Below are 26,576 nucleotides of genomic sequence, written 5' to 3'. Positions count from 1 at the left end.
TAGTATCTCTGAAAAATCTCTAAATATGCATATAATAAAGCTATCCTCAGGTATGCTTTTTCAGGGGTAAAACTGCGGGTTTATAACGTATGAAGTGTCAGCTTGGTTTGTATTTCAATGCAGCAACCGCAACTGCTGGTGTCAATTGTTCTGACGATTTTATAGCTACACATTTTCCAATTTGGATGAGTTTTGATCTCCGACTAATTTTATTTTCAATGTATATAAAAAGAGGTTTTGATTTACAATCCAAAGTTAAGTAATTCTGTCTTCCAAAATGCATTTCCATGCATTTCTAATATTCCATATTTCACCGTTTTTAAAACTTTATTCTAGTAATTTTGAATTTCCTATTAATTGTCAAATTTTACACCGATTATCTGCCTGCAGTATTGTAATTAATGCTGAAATGGTATAGCCCTATTTCTGTGCACACTCACTGAAACTCATTTATTTTAAAGTCACAGTCTCGATCCACTGGACTAATTTCCTTCGTATTTTCAAACACTCCTCATGTCTCCACTTAATCTGTCTGTTAAACTGTAAAGGCTCAACTCCTTCATTCTTCCCTTGAATCTCACTCCCTGCAGTCCTGAAATCAGCCCTTGTTTCTCTCCTCTGAACTTTCTCTAGCACTGCTGTGTCTTTTTGTAATAAGAACAACAAAACTAAACACAGTACTTCAGGTAGGGCCTCACTAATGTGTTTTAAAGCTTAAGCACATTAAAGTTTGACTTTCCCTCTGACACACATCAGGGCCTACATCACCTAAAAATCACAGCTACCAGACAAATCATGAGTTTAGTTGCAACTTGGTATGTAAAAGGCCCTTCAAAAACAATCCTACTAGCCAAAGTTTAGAAAATAAATTAAAAATCAAAAAATGACTGTGTCCCACTAATGTACTCTGTGCTTTAAATGATTCTTTATATGCCATCTTTGTTAAAATTTACAGTTAGATTTACCTTAGCATTTAAAAGCTTATAAAGTATTGGCTTGAAGTAAACTTTATGAACATTGAGAAACAAAAGCAAGATAGGACTGAAAGTGAAGCATAACATTTTTACATGGTAAAGAAATTAATATTGTGATTTCTTAGAAGAGTAGCATAGCTAGTAAGCAATAATTCCATAAACAAATCCTTCTTCTCTTTTTCTCCAAGACAGATTGAAATCAAAGGAATTATCTGAGACCTCAGCATTAATGTTTGTAGCGTGGCATCTATTGGAATATACTGTATGTTGTTATGCATGTAGTAACAAAATAAATCACATTTTACATTCCAACAGATGGTGCATTATAAACATTTGTAGTAATAAAATGCATTATTAAAAATGTTTGTGATCCGTCTTCTGTTGTAATGACAAATACAATGCATTTTATTAGTACAAATGTATGTGATTGTCATTTGTTGGATGACACACCGATCCACAGACATTTTACCCTTTATTAAGATGGAATTTTTCCTCTTCAAAATCCATTAAGGTAAACTAAAGGACGGTTTGTTTCTTGACATTATCTATTAGTACAATCCATACATAATACCAGAAGTTTAAAAATGGCAAAAAACAGAAATCTTCCATGATGGCCTCAGTGAACTTTATGTTCTTGAAAAAGAAGACGATTTTTAGCAATATGCTGCAATCATAACTTTAGTAATCCAGCTCAAATTGGCTGGTATGTCTCATTAGGTATTAAAAACCAAAACAAAAAAGAAAAAAAAAAATCTAAAAATTTCCCATCATGCCTAACTCCATAGATGATGCGTTTGACATTCTGACCTAAAACCGAACTAAGGTAAAATTCAAGCTTTGGATTAATGGAGAAAGTGAGGCCTTCTTCCAGTAACAAATGCATTCCTGGATGGAGATGGTACTGGATATCAATAAAAGTAAAAAGAAATATACTGTTAATTTGAAAAAGCAAGATGTCCTATGCATGATCCATTCATAAATAATAAAAGATGTTCTTACACTCAGTAGCACAGTAGCCCCAGAGTTTCTCGTCATCATAGTTGCTGGTGATGGAGCACCACTCCTTTTCGCTGTCCACTTTTGTACAGGAATTGTAGGTCACACCTTTGTAAATGAAGGGAAAGACACAATATGGCCAGTCCGCATTGCCACCAAATGTTTGAACTCCTGGAATCAGGAAAAAAAAAAAAAACAATTTTGTAATGGAAAACCAGTGATTTTTTTTTTTTTAATTGTCATTTTATTGTCACTCAAGTTTAAACAGCCTATGAAAATCGGTTTGTTCCTAGTAACAATGAAAGTCTTATTCCATCACACTGTCATAGTGGATTATAAGTCAGAAAATAGAACCTTCACAGACCTGTTAAGATGTAAACATAACAGAATATTACATGTTCAGAAAGCAAGTCATGGGAATTAAGCTAAAAGTAAAGGTTACAGTAGATATATAAAAATAAAAAGGAGAATACACTTGTGAAATAATCTTTTGATGTAGTGCTGATTTATGTTACTGGACATGTAGCAATACAATTTCAAGCCAGGCATTAGAGATGGAAAAAGGCAGCAAAGGAGAAATAAAGAATGACAGAAAAAAAAAAAAGTGTACAGCAGTGGGTCGAGGAGATTTATCAATTACTAGCCACGCTGCCTGTCAAAGACAGGAAAGAGAATATTTTAAAATATTTGCTATCCTTGCACCCACACTCGCCCATCTTTTGTTGTCGAGTCATCAAAGCCAATCTGGCTAATCAGGCTGCTCAGAGAGACTGGACACGCAGACTTTAGTGTTTTATTATTATGAATCTTAATGAAAACTGTTACAGGGCACATGGCCAAAATCCCCTTTACCAGTGATCCAGTAATGAATAAACCATCAATGAACAGCTCCACTCACCCAGATTTCTCCACCCCAGTTCACCATGTCTAATGACATTTGAATTCAGAAAATATAACCAAGACAGCCGGGCACAAAGTCCACTCCTGTCCCTTAATGGGACCAACATGCCAGGAGACCCCCCTGAACCCTAACCTACTGCGTCTAGAAAAAAACTACATGAAAAAGCTGTATATAAATGACCATTGTAAATCAACTCATAACTGAACATAAGAATAATTAAGATAAGCACGATATTCCAAACTGACAGGTTAACCAATCTGAAAAAAAAAATACCAGTTAAGTTCTGGTAGGTATGGAGACCACTAATTGGACAAAAGGAGGTATGGACAAGTGGTTTTGTTTCAATCTTGTTTTTCCATGATCTCTTAGTTTTCTAATTATGGTTATGAATAACGTCTGATTAATATTCCTGCGTGTTTCATACTGGGAATAAAATTCCTTCTGCCGCCTCTTTGATGGTTTTCAGATCCAAAGAATTCAATCCAGCAACATATTTTGCAGTCAAGGCTTCCCCTAGTAGTTGATTTTTTTTTCTCATCACCATTTCGTTTTGGCTGTGTGCACTTGTTTGTCAGTTTGGGAGAATTTGCATGGTTGTTGTTGTGGTGATGATTTCCAAATTGCATTGGGAATGTGCAATGGGTGACGCGACTATACAGAGATCACTGTGTGCATTCCCAGATTATGGAAAATTGGAATAAACATAGAAATTCATGCCGCTGTTGCAATCTTAAATATGCACTGAATTTTGACTTTTGAATTTTGAGGGTTTTGGCTTTGACACCACTCTTTTTGACTCACGATATCGACCATTGCTTAGTTGCTTGACCAAACTTTAACTATGCAATAAGGGCTCTCAAGTATTGTGGTCATTACGGTTGCAGTTACCCAAGGACTGTTTTTATATAAAAGATTTTTTTCTTCAAGGAAATTTGTCCAGAATGTTCAATGAATAGAGGACTCTGTAGGATTTTTTTTTTAATATTTTAGAAACTATTTAAAATGCATTAGTGAATTAACTTAGCAGGTAGAGAGTACAAAAAAAAAATAAAATATAAAATTTTGGTGTGTTTATATACAATGCCAAGATCCTATTTTCGTGACTATTTATGGGTCTATTTTCATGCATATTTTGTTTTTTCATATTTTTTTCTACTGTTTTGTTTGCAGTTATTTACTGTCTCTTTAATGTTATGTTCCGTGTGCTTTGTGGGTGGACCCTCATGAGGCGGAGCCACTTGGACATCACTGCTAATAGACCCCCCCTCAATATAAAGGGCTGAGATGTGGAGAGATCCAGTAGCGGATTATTGAGATGTATTTGGAGTATTGTAAGTATTGGTTTTCTTGTACATTTACTAGTTTTTTGGATTGTGTTTTCTGGGACTTGTTCACTTAAGATTGCATTTTAGGCAACTACGTTTTGCTCATTTGAACATTTTGCTGCATTTTATGCTTTATTAAATAAATCCTAATATAGACTATTTACCTTTTTGTGCACAAGAATAAGAGGATTTAACAGTTAATTTCCTTTTTGTATGGCCTTTTGCTATATTGTAGGACATGGGTGTCGAACTCCGGGCCTAGTGGGCCGCAGGTTTTCATTCTGACTTGTTTCCTAATCAATGACCAGTTTTCACTGCTAATTAACTCCTTTTCCCTTCATTTTAATAGCCCCGTTTTCAAGGATTCAGTCTTCTGAATGTATTTCTTTCTTCATTAAGTGGCAGCCAAACAGAAATGAGACGTGAAATGAGCCAAGAGATAACCGGGTAAAACTGGGATTTCAAACTCCAACCAATCTCTTAATGAGAAGCCGATTCTTGCTGTTAATTAAGCACGTTATTTAATTCCATTTCTTGTTGCTGCTCTCATTCTGCCACAGCAGACATTTCCAAAACTTTTGATTTTTCTGTTTTTACTAAGAACACCGTCAAGATGTTTTGGTGACCTCAGAAACCAACCTCACCGAGACCTTTACCTTTCTTTATTTCCACATATTGTGTGATGGGCACAGGTAAGCGGGTCATATGGCAACTTGTTTTGTGTCTCATAGTTGTTTCTTTTTCCTTAATTAACAGCCAAACAATAAAGGGGTCTGAGTCGAGTGAAATAAAACTGAAAGCAAAAGAAGTTAATTAGCAGCCAAAACTGGTCACTAATGATGAAGATGTTTAGAATGAAAACCTACAGCCACTGCGGCCCTCCAGGACCAGAGTTTAACACCTGTGTTGTAGGACTTTTCTAGTTCTTTTACCAACTCTACTAGCTTGGCACCCGCGACTGGCTTGATTTGCATTGAGACTCCTCATTTTAGAAGACCTTCTGCCCATTTTATTATGTTTGAGATTCCAATTCACAACAGAGATCATCATTTGAAAAGCTACAGTGAAACTCTTCAATTTACCTGAACAGAGGTTATTTCAATGTCTGTCTTTCTTTTACACCTCTAGCAACTGCTTATGACAGCTAAACATCCCTCAAAGCAATTATTGAAATGCTAGTGGAGTCTCATGTGTGGATGAAAATCCACCGATATGTCAGCTGCTTGCACAAATCACTGCAATGCCATCTCTGGTCTACTGTCACTTGAAATCATATTGGGTAAATTAAATGATCTTCCAATTGGTCAACTAAAACAAGCTAAAACCCTCCACTTGTCTCACTGATCATTCGCAACAGGCTTTTTAAAAGAAGTCTCCAAAGTGCTCATTGCTCATGTATTTGATGTAGTGAACTTGTCATTAGATAGACTCCCCCAAGATTTCTCTGTAGTTGACAACTTTAAACCTATTTCTAATGTGACTGTTTGTACCTGCATAGACCACGGTATTCTTATAAATCACCTTAAACAATACGTGGGCCTCTCCGGCAATGTCTTAAATTGGTTTCAGTCTTATTTAACAGGTAGAAAATTCTTTGTTAGTTGTGGTGACTGTAGTTCAGAGATCCATGATATTGTGTACAAGGAAAAGCAGGGTGACGAGATGTGATCTTCTCGGAAGTTCTCAGAAGACACTAAAGACCCGCAAGACGCAAACAATATCAAATAAAAGCACTCAGACGTGTAAAGGCACGTAGCACACACAGATCCTGTGCTCTCAGCACATATAAAGCTTTTAAGGACAATACGTTCTAGATGAAACATCAACGACTAAGCAAAGAAAGAGCAGCGTGGAGAAGAGAGACCCAAAAGCATTGGAGAGAAAAAAAGGCAGATAGATTATGAAAGCAGTGGAATTCAAAAGGCTCAAACAAATGATGGACCGATACACATGCAGAGAAAGGTAAAGAATATGAAAGCAGTAAAATATGAAAGTATTGTAGCATTCCAGCCAGGTTGAAGCCTTTTATGTTTTAAGTTAATGTTAGGTCCGATTGAGGGAGGGTGGAGTAAAGCACGGAAGACTGATAGCAGTGCGACAGCAGATGACCCTCCTTAGCATGCATTATACGTCCTGAGAAAGAGATTAAACCACGCCCGGGGCTGGAAATAAAGGACAAGCATTGTTTTTACAACGTCACACGAGACAAGGCAGTGAGACATCATTTTAAACAAGTCCACGGACATCTAACCTAGCAGTTGTTGGACTGCTTTTGGCAGACACGCTTCATGTGCTCCCAGCTTTTAAAACAACGATGAGACAAACAAAACATGCAGCTCGCCAGCAGATGATCAGACTGCTTCTCCTTAGCGTGTGTTCAGCCAACCTAACCCTCACACCCCCACCCCCTTCACAACGCGAGCAACAGAGATGAAGTGACAAAAGGACAGGTGCTGTACAATTTAATATTGTTCTTTATCAGTATGCTGCTGCTGGAGTATGAATTTCCCTTTGGAATTAATAAAGTATCTATCTAAATACGTGTGGCTCTGTAAGCAGCCACTGTTAAGTACCAGTTTGAATGTATTTGTATTTTTTATTTTTCTGTTAATTTTGACTTATGTTTCATGCACATGTTATTGCTGTTACTTTCACTTCTCATTAGTCATTTGTGTTCTGTCCCCTTAAACATGCCTCCGTTCCCAGTGTTTTTGTGGGTGGATCCCAAGTAGGTGGGGCCACCATGATGTCACGACTGCGGTCTTCTCCTTTTGAAGATTTAGTTCAGGTCAGAAGTGAGACCCAACAGCCAAAAATTGAAGTTGCTTGGAGTTATTTGTAAGAATTGTTTTCTTTTGGATTTATTGGCTTCTGTTCTGTACTTGGATGAAATTCTGGGGTTGTTTTCTTGGGACAGCCTATTAGGAAAGTCTTTTTTAGAAAATTTAGAACAAATCACAGCACAGAAACGGCACTCGTTAAAGTAGTAAATGATTTGCGAGTGAATGCAGACTGAGGCCATTTATCTGTTCTCATCCTCTTAGATCTGAGTGCTGCATTTGACACCATTGATCATAATATTCTTAGAAATCGCCTTAGTCAATGGGTGGGCCTCTCTGGCAGGGTCTTAAATTGGTTTGAATCCTACCTGACAGGGAGAAAATTCTTTGTTAGTTGTGGGAATTACAACTCGAAGACACATGATATCCAATATGGTGTTCCACAAGGCTCTATCCTGGGTCCGCTGTTATTCTCAATCTACATGCTTCTGTTAGGTCAGATTATCTCAGGGCACAACGTGAGCCACCACAGCTATGCTGATGACACACAGCTGTACTTATCAATAGCACCTGATGACCCCGACTCCCTCAATTCACTAACACAATGTCTGACTTGTATCTCAGAATGGATGAATAGTAACTTTCTCAAGTTAAATAAAGAGAAAACTGAAATCTTAGTGATCAGAAATAATGGATACAATGAGGCTATTAGAAATAAACTGGATACATTAGGATTAAAAGTCAAGACGGAGGTAAAAAGCTTAGGGGTAATTGTTGACTGTAATCTGAATTTTAAATCGCATATTAATCAGATCATTAGGACAGCATTTTTTCACTTAAGAAACATAAGTAAAGTTAGACCTCTTATATCATTGAAAGATGCTGAGAAATTAGTTCACGCGTTTGTTTTCAGTCGACTAGATTACTGTAACGCACTCCTCTCAGGACTACCCAAAAAAGACATAAATCACTTGCAATGAGTGCAGAATGCAGCTGCTAGAATCTTAACTAGGAAAAGAAAATTCGAACACATCTCTCCAGCTTTAATGTCACTACACTGGTTACCTGTGTCATTCAGGACTGACTTTAAAATTCTGCTTATGGTTTATAAAGCCTTAAATAATCTGCACCATCTTATATATCGGAATGTCTGACACCTTATATTCCAAATCGTAACCTCAGATCCTCAAATGAGTGTCTCCTTAGAATTCCAAGAACAAAACTTAAAAGAAGTGGTGAGGCTGGCAGACGGCCTTCTGCTGCAATGCACCTAAAATCTGGAATAGCCTGCCAATAGGAATTCGCCAGGCTGATACAGTAGAGCACTTTAAAACACTGCTGAAAACACATTACTTTAACATGGCCTTTCTATAAATTCAATTTAACTTAATTTAACTTAATCCTGATACTCTGTATGTTCAATTCATCATAATAACTATTCATGGTGGCTCTAAAATCCGTACTGACCCCTACTCTCTTTTCTGTTTCTTTTTCCGGTTTCTTTGTGGTGGCGGCCTGCGGCACCTCCACCTACTCAAAGCTTCATGATGCTCCAACAATGATGGATGGATTTAAAGGCAGAACTCTACGTGACCATCATCATCAAGCCCTTCCGTGAGAACCCTAAATCCAAAGAGGACTGTTTCATTTATGTTAGGTAGAATGCCCAGAGGGGACTGGGTGGTCTCATGGTCTGGAATCCCAAAAGAATTTATTTTTTCTCCAGCCGTCTGGAGTTTTTTTATTTTTTCTGTCCCCCCTGGCCATTGAACCTTTCTCTTATTCGATGTTAATTAATGTTGATTTATTTTATTTTCTTATTGTGTCTTTTATTTTTCTATTCATTTTGTAAAGCACTTTGAGCTACTGTTTGTATGAAAATGTGCTATAGAAATAAATGTTGTTGTTTTTGTTTTTTGCTCTTTTCAGCATTCCTGCTATATTTCCATCCATCCATTTTCTAACCCGCTGAATCCGAATACAGGGTCACGGGGGTCTGCTGGAGCCAATCCCAGCCAACACAGGGCACAAGGCAGGAACCAATCCTGGGCAGGGTGCCAACCCACCGCAGGACACACACAAACACACCCACACACCAAGCACACACTAGGGCCAACTTAGAATCGCCAATCCACCAAACCTGCATGTCTTTGGATTGTGGGAGGAAACCGGAGCGCCCGGAGGAAACCCACGCAGACACGGGAGAACATGCAAACTCCACGCAGGGAGGACCCGGGAAGCGAACCCGGGTCTCCTAACTGCGAGGCAGCAGCGCTACCACCGCGCCACCGTGCCGCCCTCCTGCTATATTTTGATAGATAATTTTCCAATTATAGACATTCTTTAACTGTTCCTTAATGAACAAACCATTTATGTATGTTTGTACTCTTCTTTTGGGTATTTTGAGAATGCATTTTTGGAGCATTTCCTTAAGTTTAAAATGTTTAAGCCAGTGTCCCGTTTTTGAGGTGTATTAGGCCAGAAAGCAGAAGTTGGCCTTTAGATGTAAAATGGATTGACGCGGGCCAATTCTGGGCAGGCTGGTGCAGGTCCTGGCCTTTTTTCTGTGGAGCATTTTGAAGGCCCATTTTTACCAAACTCCCTCACGATTTTGTAGAGTGAAAAACTCATAGTTAGTATTTATACTACACTAAAAAGACTAGAGGATCCATTTCTCTCTTCTTGAGCTACAATATTCAAACCTCCTTGAAAACACCTGAATGCTATGCCATTTATACATTTTCTACTTGCAATGATCATGGACTGTGTTGATCTTCACCATTTGTAAATAGCTATCACTGCAGAAGGCTGGACTTCAAAATGTATGGAAATGGCCTCATAAACCCTACTTGGACAGAGGAGCAAAAACAATTGCTTCTTGAAGATCATTTCAGAGGTCTTGCCCTTGGAATGGTCCCACTAAAAACGTGAATGCTCCATACCAGCATGTTAAAAAGTTTCTACTTTTGAATAAAGACAGTAGGACTTCCTGATCAAAATCTAATATAGTGCATGTCTCTCGCATTAGACATACCTCATTTGAATCACCTTTTCCACTGACACCAAGGTAGAAAGGGTAAACGTTAACAACAATAATCGAAAATCCATAATCTTTGTGTAGAATAACCAGAGAACAAGCAAAACCTGTTGTGTGTTTGTCACAAGTAGTTATGTTTTAAGCATTTTTAGAACCTGGTGAGAATTAGATCATTAGATCATTGCTAAACATATCCTTACATCTGGTTTCAATTTTGAGGTTTTATGTGTATTTTTCTTACATGACTGTACATGAAGATCTGTAGTCATAAAACAGGCTTGCTAGAGAACACAACACTTTGAAATGCTGAACACAGAGACAATAAACAAGATGGACGGACTCTATCATGGAAGAAACTGAAATGCAATACTAAGAAAAATAGAAAAATATATAACAGATAAAAGAGCAATAGAAATAAATGTGCATATCCTCAAAGTCTTATGCTCTCACCTGAGGTTGAACAGTATTTCCATTTTCCTTCATAATTGAGGTTTAGAGAACACCAGGGCCGACCTGCAACCCAATTAGCGGTGGTACAAAACATGTACATTTTATTTTGGTAAGTAAATGGGAAAGCACAAGATGGATCAGAAGTGCCTGTCAAAACACATGGAATGCAAAAGGTTAAAATGAGCACCAAAACTATCCATTTAATTAGCTAACTAAAATCAGAGACAATAAAATATTTATACTAGCTACAAAACAAAAAGACAACTAAAAGCGTTTTACTTCATTTCGTCTCGTTTTGCATCATTTAAATCAACTCCAGCAGGCCTAAAGTTACTTTGTATTTACCATTTTTCTTGACCAACAGACAGCATGTAAAGCTGAGGGACTGTGTGTCAGAAATAGTGGTGTGTAGTACTGGAGCAGCTCACTGATCTTTCCCACCTCCTTTCTCTTCACCCTCTACACAACATACTTCCAGCACAATACTAGCACTTGCCATCTATAGAAATTTTCAGATGACTCCTCCATCATAGGCTGCATTAATAATGGAGATGAGTCCAAGAAGGTTGTGGAGGACTTCGTCTTGTGGGGCATGGACAACATCTTGCAACTCAAAAATCAGCATGACAAAAGAGCTGGTGGTGGACTTTCACAGCTCAAGTAATCGTTTGGTCTAACGCTTACATGAGGCGTGTCTATACAGTTGCCCAAATGATGCTCAGGGCTAATGCTTTTTGCAGTGTTTTTACAGCCCCAGTGACACTTGGGTCTAATGCTAAGGAAGTTAAAATGCAGTATTCACTCCCAATATACATTGTAGTATAAACATTTATACATAGAAATGCAGCCAAAGAGGGGCCGTTGAAAGAGTACAATCATCATTCAGTTTCTCAGTGGTGGTTGTTAAAGACTGCATTTCCATTGCCGAGTGCAAGAGGCATTCTTCTTATTATAGATAGATACTTTATTAATCCCAAGGGGAAATTCACATAATCCAGCAGTGGCATACTGATACAAAAAACAATATTAAAGAGTAATAAAAATGCAGGTAAAAACAGACAATAACTTTGTATAATGTTAACGTTTACCCCCCCGGGTGGAACTGAAGAGTCGCATAGTGTGGGGTCTCCTCAGTCTGTCAGTGGAGCAGGATGATGACAAAAGTCTGTCTCTGAAGCTGCTCCTCTGTCTGGAGATGATCCTGTTCAGTGGATGCAGTGGATTCTCCATGATTGACAGGAGTCTGCTCAGTGCCCGTCGCTCTGCCACGGATGTCAAACTGTCCAGCTCCGTGCCTACAATAGAGCCTGCCTTCCTCAGCAGTTTGTCCAGACGTGAGGCGTCCCTCTTCTTTATGCTGCCTCCCCAGCACACCACCACATAGAAGAAGGCGCTCGCCACAACCGTCTGATAGAACATCTGTAGCATCTTATTGCAGATGTTGAAGGACGCCAACCTTCTAAGGAAGTATAGTCGGCTCTGTCCTTTCTTACACAGAGCATCAGTATTGGCAGTCCAGTCCAATTTATCATCCATTATAGAGGAGCTCCTGATTACAGTGTCCCTGACAAACCTTAAATACCTGCACTTCTAGCATATTTAGTATGGAAACGAGCTAACTGGATATGCTGTATATGGACTGTGCTCTTCTAAGAGCCTAACACAGGACATTCTTTTGAATATCAGTGAACAGGGCATCTCTTGTAATCCGTTAAGGTCCCTGTCCTTGCTTCGCCTGCATGCATGTATTCTAAACAAATTTATTTTCATCATAAAATCAAATAACTAATTTGCAGTTCTGACAACAGGATAAACACTGCATGAAAAGATCATTTGTGATGGCAATTTAGGCTATTCCCCGAATGAAGAAGTGTGTAAGAATACTTGAGTCCAGCAATGGACTAGCATCCCCATACAGGGATGGATCGTGGCTTGGGTCTGAACCTGCCAGGAAGTTCTCCCACTCAACTAAAATTTGATTTTCAAAAGCAGGTCCTGAAAATGGATGAGAAATAATCATAGAGCTCAAACATATATGAGGCAGAAAATATGAAAGCCATGTAGCAATCCTTCTATTTGTAACATATCTCGGGTAAATCTGGACTAGTGAGTATTGAGTGGGTTTCTTGCATTTGGGATTCTCCTGATCATAATCTTTCAAATCAAAACAGGTTAACCTAAAACTGTTGGGGCAGAATATGAAATGGTAATAAAAAAAACAAAAGAAGTTGTGTTAATTCACTTCTACTTGTATTTAAACAAAAAACATATATTGCATGTTTCACCTAATCAACTGCATTGTTTTTGAAAATATTATTTTATTCTGAAATTGATGCCTACAGCACATTCTATAAAAGTTGGGACAGGAGTAGTTTAGGATTAATAACAATGTAAGAAGTTGAATAAAGAGATGATGTGAAATAGGTGAAGTAATTATACCCTGACTAGAGCTGCTGATTAGCTGTGCATACTGAATTTCTGTTAGTTGTTTCTACTGTACAGAAATAGAAGAATCTCAAATTTTTTTAAACCATTATTAACCCTCCCCTGTTCGGTTTCTCTTCTCTGTATCTGGATGTGGCATTTGGTGCCCACTGCTCTACTACCAGGCTACTCTCCTGCATTTGGAAAAGTCACCTGGGGTAAAGTAGCGTTGGAATCATCAGATGGAAAAATTCTCTCATCAGACTGGACGGCCAGTACGGACTCCACTAAAGACGACTCTAGAGCATTTAGGTGGCCTGTGACTTTGTTTTGACCTTCTTTTTTAATCTCCTCCATTGTCAACTGGTCACAGTTCATCAGTTACTAAATGGACAGATATTGTTGTTTCCATTTATGTTTAATCAGTATCTATATTGGTCTGAAGTGTACCAGTTCTGTATTTAGTATAGTCTATACTTGTATTTTAATTGAGAACTGTTCACAGCGCTCTGTGTCTGCAATCAGTGAGAAGTGCTATAAAAAAATAAGTTGTATTGTTTTGTCAAATTCTAGGATCCAAGGAGCCTCTATAAAAAGGCAGAGTCCTTCAGGAGCAAAGATGGGTCAAGGCTTGCCAATTTGTCAAAACATTTGTCAGCGAATAATCCAGCACCTTGAGAACAAATTTCTGCAAAGGCAAATTACTAGGAGTTTGAGCATTTCACCATCTAAAATACACAACATAATTAAAAATATACAAGGAATCCTGTCAAATGATGAGTAAAGGGTAGGGCTGAAAATCACTAGTGAATACCTGCAAGCTCTGATCCCTCAGACACCAGAGTCTTAAAAACTGTCACATAACTGTAATGGAAATTATGACATGGACCCAGAATACCCAATTAACATGCATCTGTGGACGTAGCAGTGAAGACTTTACTACACCAAGCAGGAGCCACACTTCATTACTATACAGAAGCACTGCCAACCTCTCCAGGCTCAGTCTCATCTTAGATGTAAAGTAGCACAGTGGAATCATGTTTTGTGGTCCAATGAGTCAACATTTCAAACAGTTTTCGGGAAAAACAGCCGTTGTGTTCTCCAGGCCAAAGAAGAAAAAGGCCATCCAAGCGGTTAACAGTCTCAGGTCCAGAAGCCAATGGCACCTATGAGAGCACATAATGCACAAAAAATAGACAAATATGGCAGCAACTTATGCCACCATCCAGATGCTCTCTCTTTCAGGGACATCCCTGCATTTTCCAGCAGGACAACACCAAACCATATTCTGCCTGGATTGCAAGTGCCGAGGGTCTGGGTATGAGATTGGCAGTCCTAAATTGTGTGGTGCATTATGAAGCACAAAATACAGCAATGAAGACCCCCATAAAATTGTGCAACTGTAGACTTGCATACAGTAATGGACGAATGAAGGAAAATTCTACTTAATAACACTTATTAAGCATTAAGGCATTGCAGATAAGTTGGTTATCAAAAGAAATGGTGATGTGATACAGTGATGAATGACCGGCCCAATTAAATTCACAAGGTAAAAAGACCAAATGTGGTGTTGTAGTATTTTCAATAGAACAGAATCTACAAATCAGTTTTAGAATGACTTTAGACTTTGTTATCGGCATCTTCCATGCTGTCCCAAACTCTTTACAGTTGTACATGTTTTCCTTCTACTCTCCAGTTAAGAGCCATTTTGAAATGGATTAATAACTAATCACTTCTGACTATAAATTATAAAACTCAAATCTGTGGGTCTCTGAAAGGAAAATGTTGAGCTGCTGCAATAATCCACGTTTAAAAGCCTGCGTGTTCGGTGTATTGTATTGACCTCTTTTGACACCCACTGCATGCACAGCTTACCTGAAAGGGGGTCTCTCTTTGAACTGCCTTTCCCAACGTTTCTTTCATTGTTTTTCTGCCTACAAGGGTTTTTCCTGGTCTTCTTAGAGAGTCAAGCCTGGGAGGCCATCTAAAACCAGGCCTGTTAAAGCCCACTGCGGCACACCTTGTGTGATTTTGTATATCATATTACAAAATGTGTCTCCTGTATTACTGAGGTACACCACGATGCTAGTTCATTAATTCACTTAGAACTTGAAGAATACTTTTAGCTAAACACTATCTTTTGTGCAGAATATAGGTTTATTCTTTACTATACATTTTTTTCTTTATTTTGACGGTCAAAGCATTCACAGGACTAGTAGCTTTAATTTTATGGACAATAAATGGCCAGACAGTAAATTTCCCTTTTTTGGGTAAGCACATATTCATGCTTTTCATCAAATTGAATCATTGTTACCTCTCAGTTTAAATTAAGTTTCCAGAACAAGCCCTGCATCACCTGAATTGCTTGTGACCTCAAACTTAAAAGATTTAAATATGCAAAACTCAGAAATAGCTGGCAATAAAGCCCCATATTCCAAACTACTGTAAATGCTTGTGACTCAAACTGTTATGTTTTTTTTAGACATCTGAAATTGATAATAGGCCTCCACTGGCCTCACAGGTGAAGAGCTACTAGATACTACATGCTGGATATTTCTGATTCACTTATGGACAGGAAGATGGCTTAGAAAAGAGAAAAAAAAAAACCCAAAACACACCAACCATGAGACATGAGCTTCACGGTCCAAACCATTAATCTTGAAAAGTGATGGGTTAAACCTGCTGAATTTGCCTTGCTGCATGCTCAGCAAAATCACGAAAATGTTCAGTAGCTTTGCCAGACTTCAAAATTCACTGACATCAATGAGGAAAGAGGAACTAAACTTGTTTTGAAAGGGTTATATATGGTGCAATGGTCTTTAAAGTCTCTCTGAGGTCTAGGGACCTGTCTGCTCAATGTTTTGGATGAATTATTGTTGCAAATAAAAAAAAAAATTAATAATATGACCTGAGCTGTGGGGCAGCAATGCTAATCATTGCACCACTATGCCTCAAACAAAAGATGCAGACAGAACGATAAGAAATACAATAGCTACCCATTAACAGCTGTGTTTGGGGTTCTTCCAGAGGGTCTTAAAGTGGAGAAGGACAAACAAATTGTGATTGCATTCACTACACTGTTGGCACGCAGACTTATTCTGATAAACTGGAAGATCCCAAATTCTCCTCTTTTAAGTCAGTGGGAAACTGATGTGTTATATTATTTAAAATTGGAAAAAATCAAATACTCAGTTAGAGGATCCGTGCAGACTTTTTTCAAAACATGGCAGGATCTAATCAGTAATATTTTGAAATGAGTTTATAAAGCACAGAGAATTTATTAATTTAGGTATTTTTGCAAGCCTTAAATTTTACACCGTTTGGCTTGCTCTCTCTCTCAAGGGTGGGGATCGATCTGTTCTTAGCATAATTCTTTTTTTTTGTAAAAACTTGATTGCTATGTATTGATTGTAATAAAATTAATAAATAAAAAAAAAAATACAATAGCTGGCCACAAAAAAAAAAACCCCACACACCCCATATAAATAGATATCATTCCGCACAGAGTTCTTATCTTAGGGGTACTAATTGGCCCCGTCACAAAACATGTAGTCTAAACTGATCTTGGAGTTCTGGCAGCTGGGTGCCGGTGTCCATGTTACTAAAGTAGATGCAATGCGGTGCAGAGTCTAAACAAATCTTAAACTCAGTAAAACAATAATTATGAAAAGATTTAATATTTACAAAGCGTTTCTATTATTTTGATGGAAGAGAAAACTGCTCAGATTGGGTGCAGCTAACACATCTTTTGTGTTTCCCATCAATTTGTGCAGATTCTATCTTTTTGACAGAAGCAAAGTAACACTTTGGGCGGACTCAGGCTCCTTTAAGGATTGTTCTGCGGCACATGGCTAATTGCACATGCATTTAACCCACACCTTCTCATCTTATATGGACTTGGTGCGTGGCTATCATGTCTCAAAGACCGGTTTATGCTTCTCCGTACCAGCAATTTCCTGTTTGAGCTTTGGAGCACCGTCAGATTATATACAAATAATGGAGTTAAACAAGACACTTGTGATGCAAAGGAATCAGCATTATACACTCAGGGACAAGTGACTGTCATTCACTACCTGGTCTGTGCTACACAGAGTGGAACATAAAATTTTGAATCCAGCAGTGAGGTACAATGAATCAATAAGGTATTTTCATAACATTCTCATTATGGCCAACTAATGCACCCCTCCAATGAAAAACACTGGAAGTTTTTGTTTTTTTTTTAAAAAAAAAACAAAAAAACCACATATGGGGTGCAAATACAGGTGGAGTAGTGACATCACGCTTGGGTAAAGCAGATTTGGCAGGGGGTAAAATGTGCCCAAAAAAACATTTTTACAGTACACCTATGTGAAAGTTCTACACATGGCTGCTACAGCTCTGTCATGTCAGGCTGGCCTCACAAACGCACTGGGAAAACCAATGTTTGTCTAAGCTGGCTGCATGGCAAATTTTCTGCAAACGAGGTCACTGGCAAGCACAGCATATTCATTATGAAAAATGCTTTGGTAAATTCTGCCGATCAACACCACCAGTGAATGACACTTCCTTCTGTTAGGGCCCTCCTCAGCTCTGCATACCCAACTCCTTACCTGGACAGAAGCTCCACTGCTTGTCCTTATCATAGTTGCCGGTTGTTGCACACCATAGCTTATCAGAGTTTTTCTTAATGCAAGAGGAGTAACTTTGTCCCTCATAGATGAAGGGGAAAACACAAGCGGCGCCATTGGAGTTTCCACCAACTACTGGGACACCTGTGTGTTGAATTAAAAATTGTAAATTAATGAAATTATATCAAACATAAAAGTAACACATAGTAAATGAACAAGTGTATAAATAAGAATAAATAATTAAGCCAATATCAATCAATCAATCAATCAACATTTATTTATATAGCACATATTCATACAAAATAATGTAGCTCAAAGTGCTTTACAAAATGAATAGAAAAATAGAAGACACAATAAAAAATAAACATAAGTCAACATTAATTAACATAGAATAAGAGTAAGGTCCGATGGCCAGGGTGGACAGAAAAAACAAAACAAAAAAAAACTCCAAAGGCTGGAGAAAAAAAAATAAAATATGTATTCACAAATCCATTTTCATACACCAAGCATCTTCTGTATTAGGTCTACTTGCCCAATATCTAAAGCACATTTTAATCTGACACCATCATACCCTGAAACAATAACATTTAAAACCAGTAAGCTTCAATTGTTTACAAATAAAACTTGGCAAGAATGAAGTTTAAGTAGGTTCCAAATCTGGCCTGCTAGTGGGTGTCAAATGCACAAGCATCATAAAAGGCTAATTTACTAAAGTTTAATTAGCTATAGTTTTACGAGAATGGATACCAGCCCAAAAGTGTCCAGTCAATGGTGATATCACTGAACAAGCCATGGAGGCTAACAGTTAACTAGTGACTGGGTGGAACAGGACTGCTGAATGAGGCGCATCAAAAAGCATAATTCATCCTACCCTGCACCACAAGTGGGTATGACTGGGAAAACCACTGTTTTGTTTGAAAATGCTATTATTGATGAGTCATAGCAAGAAACAAGGGTTATGTCAAAGACTAATGCAAACGTCTATGGATCCAGCCTGCCAGGCTTCAACATTACAAGCTGGTAGTAGGAATGTCATTTTGTGAGATGTGTTTATGGAATGTCTGAATGGCATGGGGTGTAAGAGAATCGTGAAATAATTCTCAAAGTAGTGAATTCAGATAGTTGCATTGACCTCCATGGTCAAGAAAACTCCAATCTAGTCAGATTTCTAAAGGTTGAGATGGGATAAACTATACAGAATACAGATCCAGCAACAACATCTCAAGACAACACAGCAACTGACTTGGACCAACACCAGTGCACTAAATTTCTAACACCTTTTAGAGTCTGTTTTAAACATTTTAGACAGAGGATTTAATCCATGAGGATTAAGCTCTCGGTTGAATAAGTATACTGGAGATGCTCTAAACTTCTCAGATGGCAGATTTCAGGTAAACATCTTGTTTTGTTACGGGAAAATGGTTCCAGGGATATGAACATAAGTAGGCAAAGAATCAGAGAGAAGAGGTCCAATACTTCTATTTTGTTTACTTAATCAATTATAACATTTAAATACATATGAATGGGTTATAGAAATAAAGAGACAAACTTATACTTACAATAACATACATACATACAGTAACATACATCAAAAGACCCAGAGCCATCATCCCAGACCAGTAGACTGAGGGGGCCCGCTTGTCAGTCTTGTCAAAGGATCAACCCTTTTAGCCTTTCATATTTACCGGGCGGTGCGCTGTCCCCACGGTTGAGCCTCCAAAGAAACTGAGGGCGGAACCTTCCCTTATATACTAATTAAGCGTCCTTGCCCAAAGCGGCTTACGTGTAAGCAGTGTATACAGAAGTGATCAGTTTCAGTACACACCCTTTCACGGGACGCGGTGTTGTTTTGCACTTGGTCTTGATGGAGACGGCACCTGGTACCAAGAGGCACACAAAAATAAGGGCTGTATAATAAAAAGCCCCTCAAAGTAAAAAACAAGTGAAAAACAAGTCAGCATGACCCTTTGGCCATATTCCCAGTACTTAAAGTAAAAAACAAGTGAAAAACAACTCCTTACATAGCCATGGCTGTATCTTTAGAACATTCCCGGCTGTTTCTCCCAAAACATTAGTAATGCAGCTGGGTTTCGCGCTGAGCGACCAACGCCCATCTGCTCTCTTGATCCCCCCCTCTCTTTAGAAAAATCCTTCCATTACATTCGGCCCCTCGCTCAGCGCAAACCCAGCGCTCTTGCCCTTCTTGTTCTGATTGCAATTTTTCCTAAAGCACAAAATACATAACAGTTAAATATAGTCATTAAAGCAATAATAATAAAACAATTATCCATAATAAATGCTTTTTCTTCGCTTGGAGAAATATTTTTCCAGTGAAATTACAATTTTCTTCAACCCAGGTACTTTGCGCACCGTAGAGGGTCACCTCCCTGGGGAGCGGTTACTAGCACTTCACCCAAGGAGTTTCTTCTGATTTGGTATTTCATCATCCACATTGTCATCAAGAAAAGAATAAGAATCTTTAACTGAAGGTGTCCATGGTTCAAGAAATTGGGTGCACACCTGTTTGACAGCAACTCTAGCAATAACTAATTAGGAAACTAGTAATAAGCAACAACATACTATTAAGAGAGTAATTTCTGCTTCACTAACATGAACCCCCATGATACCCAGGTTCAAATAAAGCTAATACTGATTAATATTATTGGTGATGATACAGATGGCATAAATATTTATCTTAAATAACTCAAAAGTTCTCAGTTTTAGGTTGTCACCGCTGTGCACAATGATAATCAGAGATCCTTACACACCTCACCATGTTCACATCTTAACACACTCATTTATAAAATTGCCCAAATATACACCCAGCTGTGGTCTCAACCTTGAGCCACCTTTATCACATTAATGCAACCATTTTGTGGACAGTAGGTGTCAATCCTCCCTTCGGAAGATGTCAGCACTACCTTCCAAAATGCAAATCACTGGGTCATTTTTGAGGTCACATTCATTTCAATTTCAAGGGTTATACCCAAGCTTCTTATTAAGGATTCATATCTTCAGAGATCTTCAAACTTCATCTGGGCTTTTTAATTCACAGACCACACACTCACCACTGTATGTATAAGACACTCCATCTCCTATGGGCCAAATTATTACTTCATTTCACTGATTTCCATACTCATCGAGCCATGATGTTAATCATTTGACCTGTATCACCATCAACATGCTAGCCTAAACTGTTTTATCCTCTTCTAAAAGCTATAGATGTCCTGACCTATAGTATGTGTCCCTTATCCCCAAAATACTAGTCATGTGTGTCATCCCATATGTTTACTATTATTCTTTTTAATTAATTAAATGTACCTAAATGTAAAGCTCTACATTATTTGCTATAACACTACAATCAATAACCTAAAATATCTAAACTGGACTGACCCCAACTAGTAATAGTGCATTGTCCCTTCAATGACAATCACTTAACAATCTCTAATAGATCCCTTATGTTAGATTAGACTCAATTCTGATTAACTTTACAAATAACCAAATCATTGGTCCTTAAAGGTGACTTATTATCTCATACAAAATATCAGAAGGCATATCAAAACATTTATCTAAAAATAACCACTATGAATTAATACAAACATTCATTAAATACATATTATTTAGGAATTCCTATATTCTGCTTTGTCTACAAATAATTAGCTTTCCCTTCTATATCTTTCACAGTTCAAATACTTTTAACCCAAAAGATGTTGCCATTTGTCAAACAAGTGGACAGTCAAAGCAGGCTCCAGCAAGAACATTGAGCCCTGCAGAGTAAAAGTATGACAGATTTTCTCTCTAATAAGGACCAAAGCAGGTGTTGGGGTCCAACATCCCAAGCAAAAAGGACCCAAGTAGGCAGATGTCATCTATGATTCGAATCTCGATGATCTTTTGGGCTCAAACATCACCAGCATAATTAAGCTCTTGGCAGGAGGTATCCATGATGCCTGGAACTGGAATCAAGGTGCGTTGTCCAGTAGTCAGCTAATCGATGGCCTGATTCATGACTTGATTCCATCTTTGGTATGGCTGGGTTCTCCTTGGAGTCAGATAATTAGTTTATCTGCAGACCTTTATCACAGCCCAATCTCTGGTTCATCTTCAAATGCTGTCATCTACGATGCACTAGGAAAAAACAGCTTTCACCTGCAGGCGTAAAGACTTAAAAACGCTCATTTAAATAGTCAGCCTATTAATTCTTCATTAGTAGCTACTTATGGATCCAAAAAACAATATGTCATAAGATGTCAGATCTGTTTCGTTGGGGGTACCCCTATTAAAAATATTGCTAGCAGTGAAACAAATGGTCAGTTCAATCCAGTCTGTGCTTGTCTGAGTCAATTTGTCTTTAAACAGTCAGAGTAAAAGTTTAAATTGATAAGCACAATGTTCAAGTCCTCCTTTATAGCTGTTTCCAGTTTGGCTGCGGTTGCAATTTCCACTCAATTAAAAAACATGTCCCAAGTCATTATTAAAATAAAGTCAATCAATGTATTACAAAAGGAAAAGTACTCAATAATAAATCATTACAAAAATTGGTCCCAATAATATTGACATAATATTCAAATTATCTGCATTTGTTCCCTAATAATTAAAAAGTTCCAAAATTTAAACTGGTTTCAAAATGTAAAATTTAAATAAAATTAAACATACTTATACCAATACTTTTATTGACACTTGTGTCAATATTGCTGTTTTCATTCTTAACATATCAAGCAGAGTCAAGAAAGAAATCCACAATCTAGACGGGTAAATTCTTAATCTTTTCCATGGTGACATTAAATATAACAAAAAGTTAGGCTCCACATTTCTTCCCCATGTATCTAATCACAAACCATTGTTCAGTTATACAAAGTCCTTAAAACATTTTTCTTTTTGCACAAGGTGTTCATTTTTAAAGTTTCTATACATGTATCCTAAGTAATATTTATTTCTTTTTATTACTAATTATTAAAATACCACATTACATTTGGATCTTAATAAAATGTCTTATTCAATATTTCATTAATGCATCAAAAATATAAAAGTGAACCTTCCATTAGTTTTGTTGTGATCCCAGTATTCCACTGTATTTCACACAAACATGTCAATATTACACACAAAGGAAATGAGGAAAGAAATCAATATATCAAAATGCCCTATAATGCAAAATGTGTCTTTATTTACTATAAAGCCCTCTAAGAAATTTGCACATTTCTACCCATATTTAGAATGAAGAACCCACTTCTTTATCAGGTAAATTTTTCCCAGAATCTCAAACTAAGAAAATACTTCATATTTAAATAAAAATCTACTTCAATTATTTAATTCTTGCAAACAACACCACATATTTTTACACATACTTTTAAACACACTGAAACTTATTTAACATACACACATAGGGATCCCTTTAATACACTATATAACATACACAAAATCACCCAAACTATTGTTTTAACACATTCAACTTTACCTCAGTTTTGTCACTTATTATCACTTATTATTTAAAAGTGAATGCATTTTTCATTTTATCAAATGTTACTCATACTCACATTTATTTTAACCCATATTTACTCAGAGCTCTGGAAGTTTATATGCACACGGCAGCTTCAGCAAATCATAATTGAACTACATTACCCAGAAGTCTCCATGTTTTTGCTTTCTTACTCCCAAACACACGCACGCACCCACGGAACAAATAACAGGCACGCTCACACATTTTTAGCGCAAACATATTTACACACACACAGAGAACAATTAATGCTCAGGCATACACATAATATGCAGGCACACACATTGAATAAGTTCAGCACAGACATATTCACATACACAGACATTAGCGAGCGCCAGGTACCTTTGAAGTGCACTTTTTCTTTTTCGCGCATTATATTCTTCTCAACGCTTGTTATTCTTTCCCCACAAATATAAGTACAGATATATACATATTTGCACACAAATCTATATACTCAAACATTTTCCTATCGCTTAATTTTTCTTTTTGGTGCTATCCTCCTACATTTTTCTGAAGGTTGTTTTACTTATCAGACTATAATATAAAACAGCCTCTCATGACGTTAGCGGATGTTAACTCTTAACACGATTCTACTCAGCTCGAAACGGCGCTGGTTTCTAGATCAAGGAGACTCCATTGGCGAAATGACTCAGCGACAACGAGGAATTGCTTCCGTGGCGATCCATTCCTGCGACAATTAGGGCAAATCCAACTATCAAGAAATCACGCGGTTCGATACTACAGCAAGACGGCACTCTCGTCAAAAAGACTAAACTGTCATTGAGCATGGCATAAGTGCTAACCACTGCGCCACCACACACTTTAACACTGAGCGATCGTTGCTTAATCTATATGGCATTCTCTTTATACATCTTTTTCGCATTCGTCTTGGCTATGCATAAGGCTACCTTTTCCGTCATCTCCTCGGCCCGCTGTACCCGCGGCAATAATACAGCTACCTGGGATTCGGCCATCGAGGCCCGCCCTAACGCACCCACCAAGTCCATTTGCATTTTCATAATCTCCCTTCTTCGTCCAGATTCTTAACCGCAGTTAGCAAAACCCACCCCCGCGTCTGCAAGCCCGTTATGGGTTCCTTTGCAGACACTTGACATTTCTTAAGTGCGGCTAATACATTCACTGGTGTTGGGGGGCCTAAACTTTGCCAATATTGTGCTAATCCCCCCATGTCTCAATTCTCTAGCGCAGTCTTCCCATACTGTTTCCTCCCAGCTGGGAAGAGGTAAAGGAGCCGTGCCAGGGTTTTTATCCTTTTTTTTAGACATCTCTGATTTCTTTTTGCCTCACTCAATAGTTCAATATTTTACCAGATTCCCCAAAATCCTGCAGCGACTACGCCAAAATGTTTTGTTACGGGAAAATGGTTCCAGGGATATGAACATAAGTAGGCAAAGAATCAGAGAGAAGAGGTCCAATACTTCTATTTTGTTTACTTAATCAATTATAACATTTAAATACATATAATTGGGTTATAGAAATAAAGAGACAAACTTATACTTACAATAACATACATACATACAGTAACATACATCAAAAGACCCAGAGCCATCATCCCAGACCAGTAGACTGAGGGGGCCCGCTTGTCAGTCTTGTCAAAGGATCAACCCTTTTAGCCTTTCATATTTACCGGGCGGTGCGCGCTGTCCCCACGGTTGAGCCTCCAAAGAAACTGAGGGCGGAACCTTCCCTTATATACTAATTAAGCGTCCTTGCCCAAAGCGGCTTACGTGTAAGCAGTGTATACAGAAGTGATCAGTTTCAGTACACACCCTTTCACGGGACGCGGTGTTGTTTTGCACTTGGTCTTGATGGAGACGGCACCTGGTACCAAGAGGCACACAAAAATAAGGGCTGTATAATAAAAAGCCCCTCAAAGTAAAAACAAGTGAAAAACAAGTCAGCATGACCCTTTGGCCATATTCCCAGTACTTAAAGTAAAAAACAAGTGAAAAACAACTCCTTACATAGCCATGGCTGTATCTTTAGAACATTCCCGGCTGTTTCTCCCAAAACATTAGTAATGCAGCTGGGTTTCGCGCTGAGCGACCAACGCCCATCTGCTCTCTTGATCCCCCCCTCTCTTTAGAAAAATCCTTCCATTACACATCTAAAGCCTAAAAGTGTTGCCAAGCTGAACAGAAGTGCAGTGTATTCTGGGAAAGCCAAATGATTCAAAGTATTTTTGGTTTGTTGCAAAGTGCAGCTTTTGACTCCCATAGGAATTGACCTGGAGTTTGGGTGATATCATGGTCTGCTCGGAGACTGGAAACAAAGCCAAGTGTGTGTGCTTCTTTGGAAAGGAAAGAGTCGAGAAAGTGGCAGTCTTTTATTACGAATTTTTTTTAAAAGAATTCTTTCAGCTTAGTTCAGCTGGTGCTTATTGTGAAATTGGAGCATTTAGTTCAGCTGCTTTAGGACTCAAATATAAAAAGAGCTCAGCTCAGCTGAACATAGACATGTAAATGGAGTTTTCTATTTGCGGTTTACCTGTAAATGTAGTAAGAAATCTTAGTTTCATATTTTGATAAAGGGCATATGATGTGTCGCTAAGGAACTGCCACCTGGAACTGCATGAAGACTGCATGAATCCACCCAGGATGTGCAGTTGCTTGTATTTCTTATATCATTTGGTGCTATTAGTTACTTTGTACACATCATTTTTCAGAAAAAGTACTGGACTGTCATTCCTTATCTAGCTGTAATTCCTTAAGGGCTCAAATGGACACTTTTGTGGAATCCTGTATTGGTGGGAAAACTGAGTCGAGGTAAAGGAGTGAAAGAAATAGAGAGTTTCGGTCAGTGAGCAGCCTGCATGTTGAATATGCGGTGTACAGTATGGACATTAAGATAGATAAGGAGTTACAAGTAACAGGTAAAGAGCTGCTTTTGACATTTCTTCCTATCCACTATGAAGAACCTTAAAATGTTAGTCAGTAACTTTCTTGTTAGGTGTTAGATGTATGTCACATGTGATATGACAACACAAAAAAACAAAAGTCAATTTAGTGTAATTGAACCACAAATTATTCAGTTCAGAAAATGATTTGTATTAATCCTGTTGAAACAGTCTCTCCAAAAATCATGAGATGCAAGGAGACCCGGAGATGTCACATCAGGCAAACTCATAATGAGAGACAGGCAAAGGACAGAACCAGGCAGATCGTAATAACCAGCAAACAAAACATGAGGGCAAATCCAAACATAAGTTGGGAGCAGAAGGAAGTCGAAAATCGAAACAAGGCTTGGATGAACTATTCTAGAAGGTGTTTAGACAGAATATATCTACCAAAGGATGAAGCTGCACTGCGGATTTTTCATATTTACAGTAGAACTTCAGCATATGTTCAACACATTGTCATGCAATACTTAACTGTGTGTCACATGAACAAAAGATTATAATGCCAAAATAAAAAAAAGTGTCCAAATAATAAACACCATACACTTCACATAATGGATTCTCTATAATCCAAAAAAAACTATCATCCATTACATAACACAGAAAGAATAGCATTAATTTCAAATAAAATCACATCAATATTCAGAGATAAAACTAAAATAATAAAATGT

The 26,576-nt window shown here is 37.9% G+C and overlaps 1 protein-coding gene across 3 annotated transcripts in view; it reads right to left on the bottom strand.

Annotated features, from left to right (window-relative positions):
* The window catches only part of LOC120526377 (epididymal sperm-binding protein 1-like), a 41,853-nt gene that overhangs the window by 5,474 nt on the left and 9,803 nt on the right, over positions 1-26,576 (bottom strand). For all 3 annotated transcript variants that reach the window (XM_039749510.1, XM_039749512.1, XM_039749511.1), the window contains exons 5-7: positions 17,477-17,638; positions 10,464-10,610; positions 1,974-2,141 (exon numbers count right to left, since the gene is read on the bottom strand). In XM_039749510.1, coding sequence (XP_039605444.1) covers positions 1,974-2,141; positions 10,464-10,610; positions 17,477-17,638 — 477 coding nt within the window. The remainder of the gene's footprint in view (positions 1-1,973; positions 2,142-10,463; positions 10,611-17,476; positions 17,639-26,576) is intronic.

Source organism: Polypterus senegalus, chromosome 3 (genome assembly GCF_016835505.1).
Source record: "Polypterus senegalus isolate Bchr_013 chromosome 3, ASM1683550v1, whole genome shotgun sequence".
NCBI classification, from domain to species: domain Eukaryota; kingdom Metazoa; phylum Chordata; class Cladistia; order Polypteriformes; family Polypteridae; genus Polypterus; species Polypterus senegalus.
The sequence above is the reverse complement of the archived record's forward strand: the minus strand, read 5'-3'. Positions and strand labels throughout refer to the sequence as shown.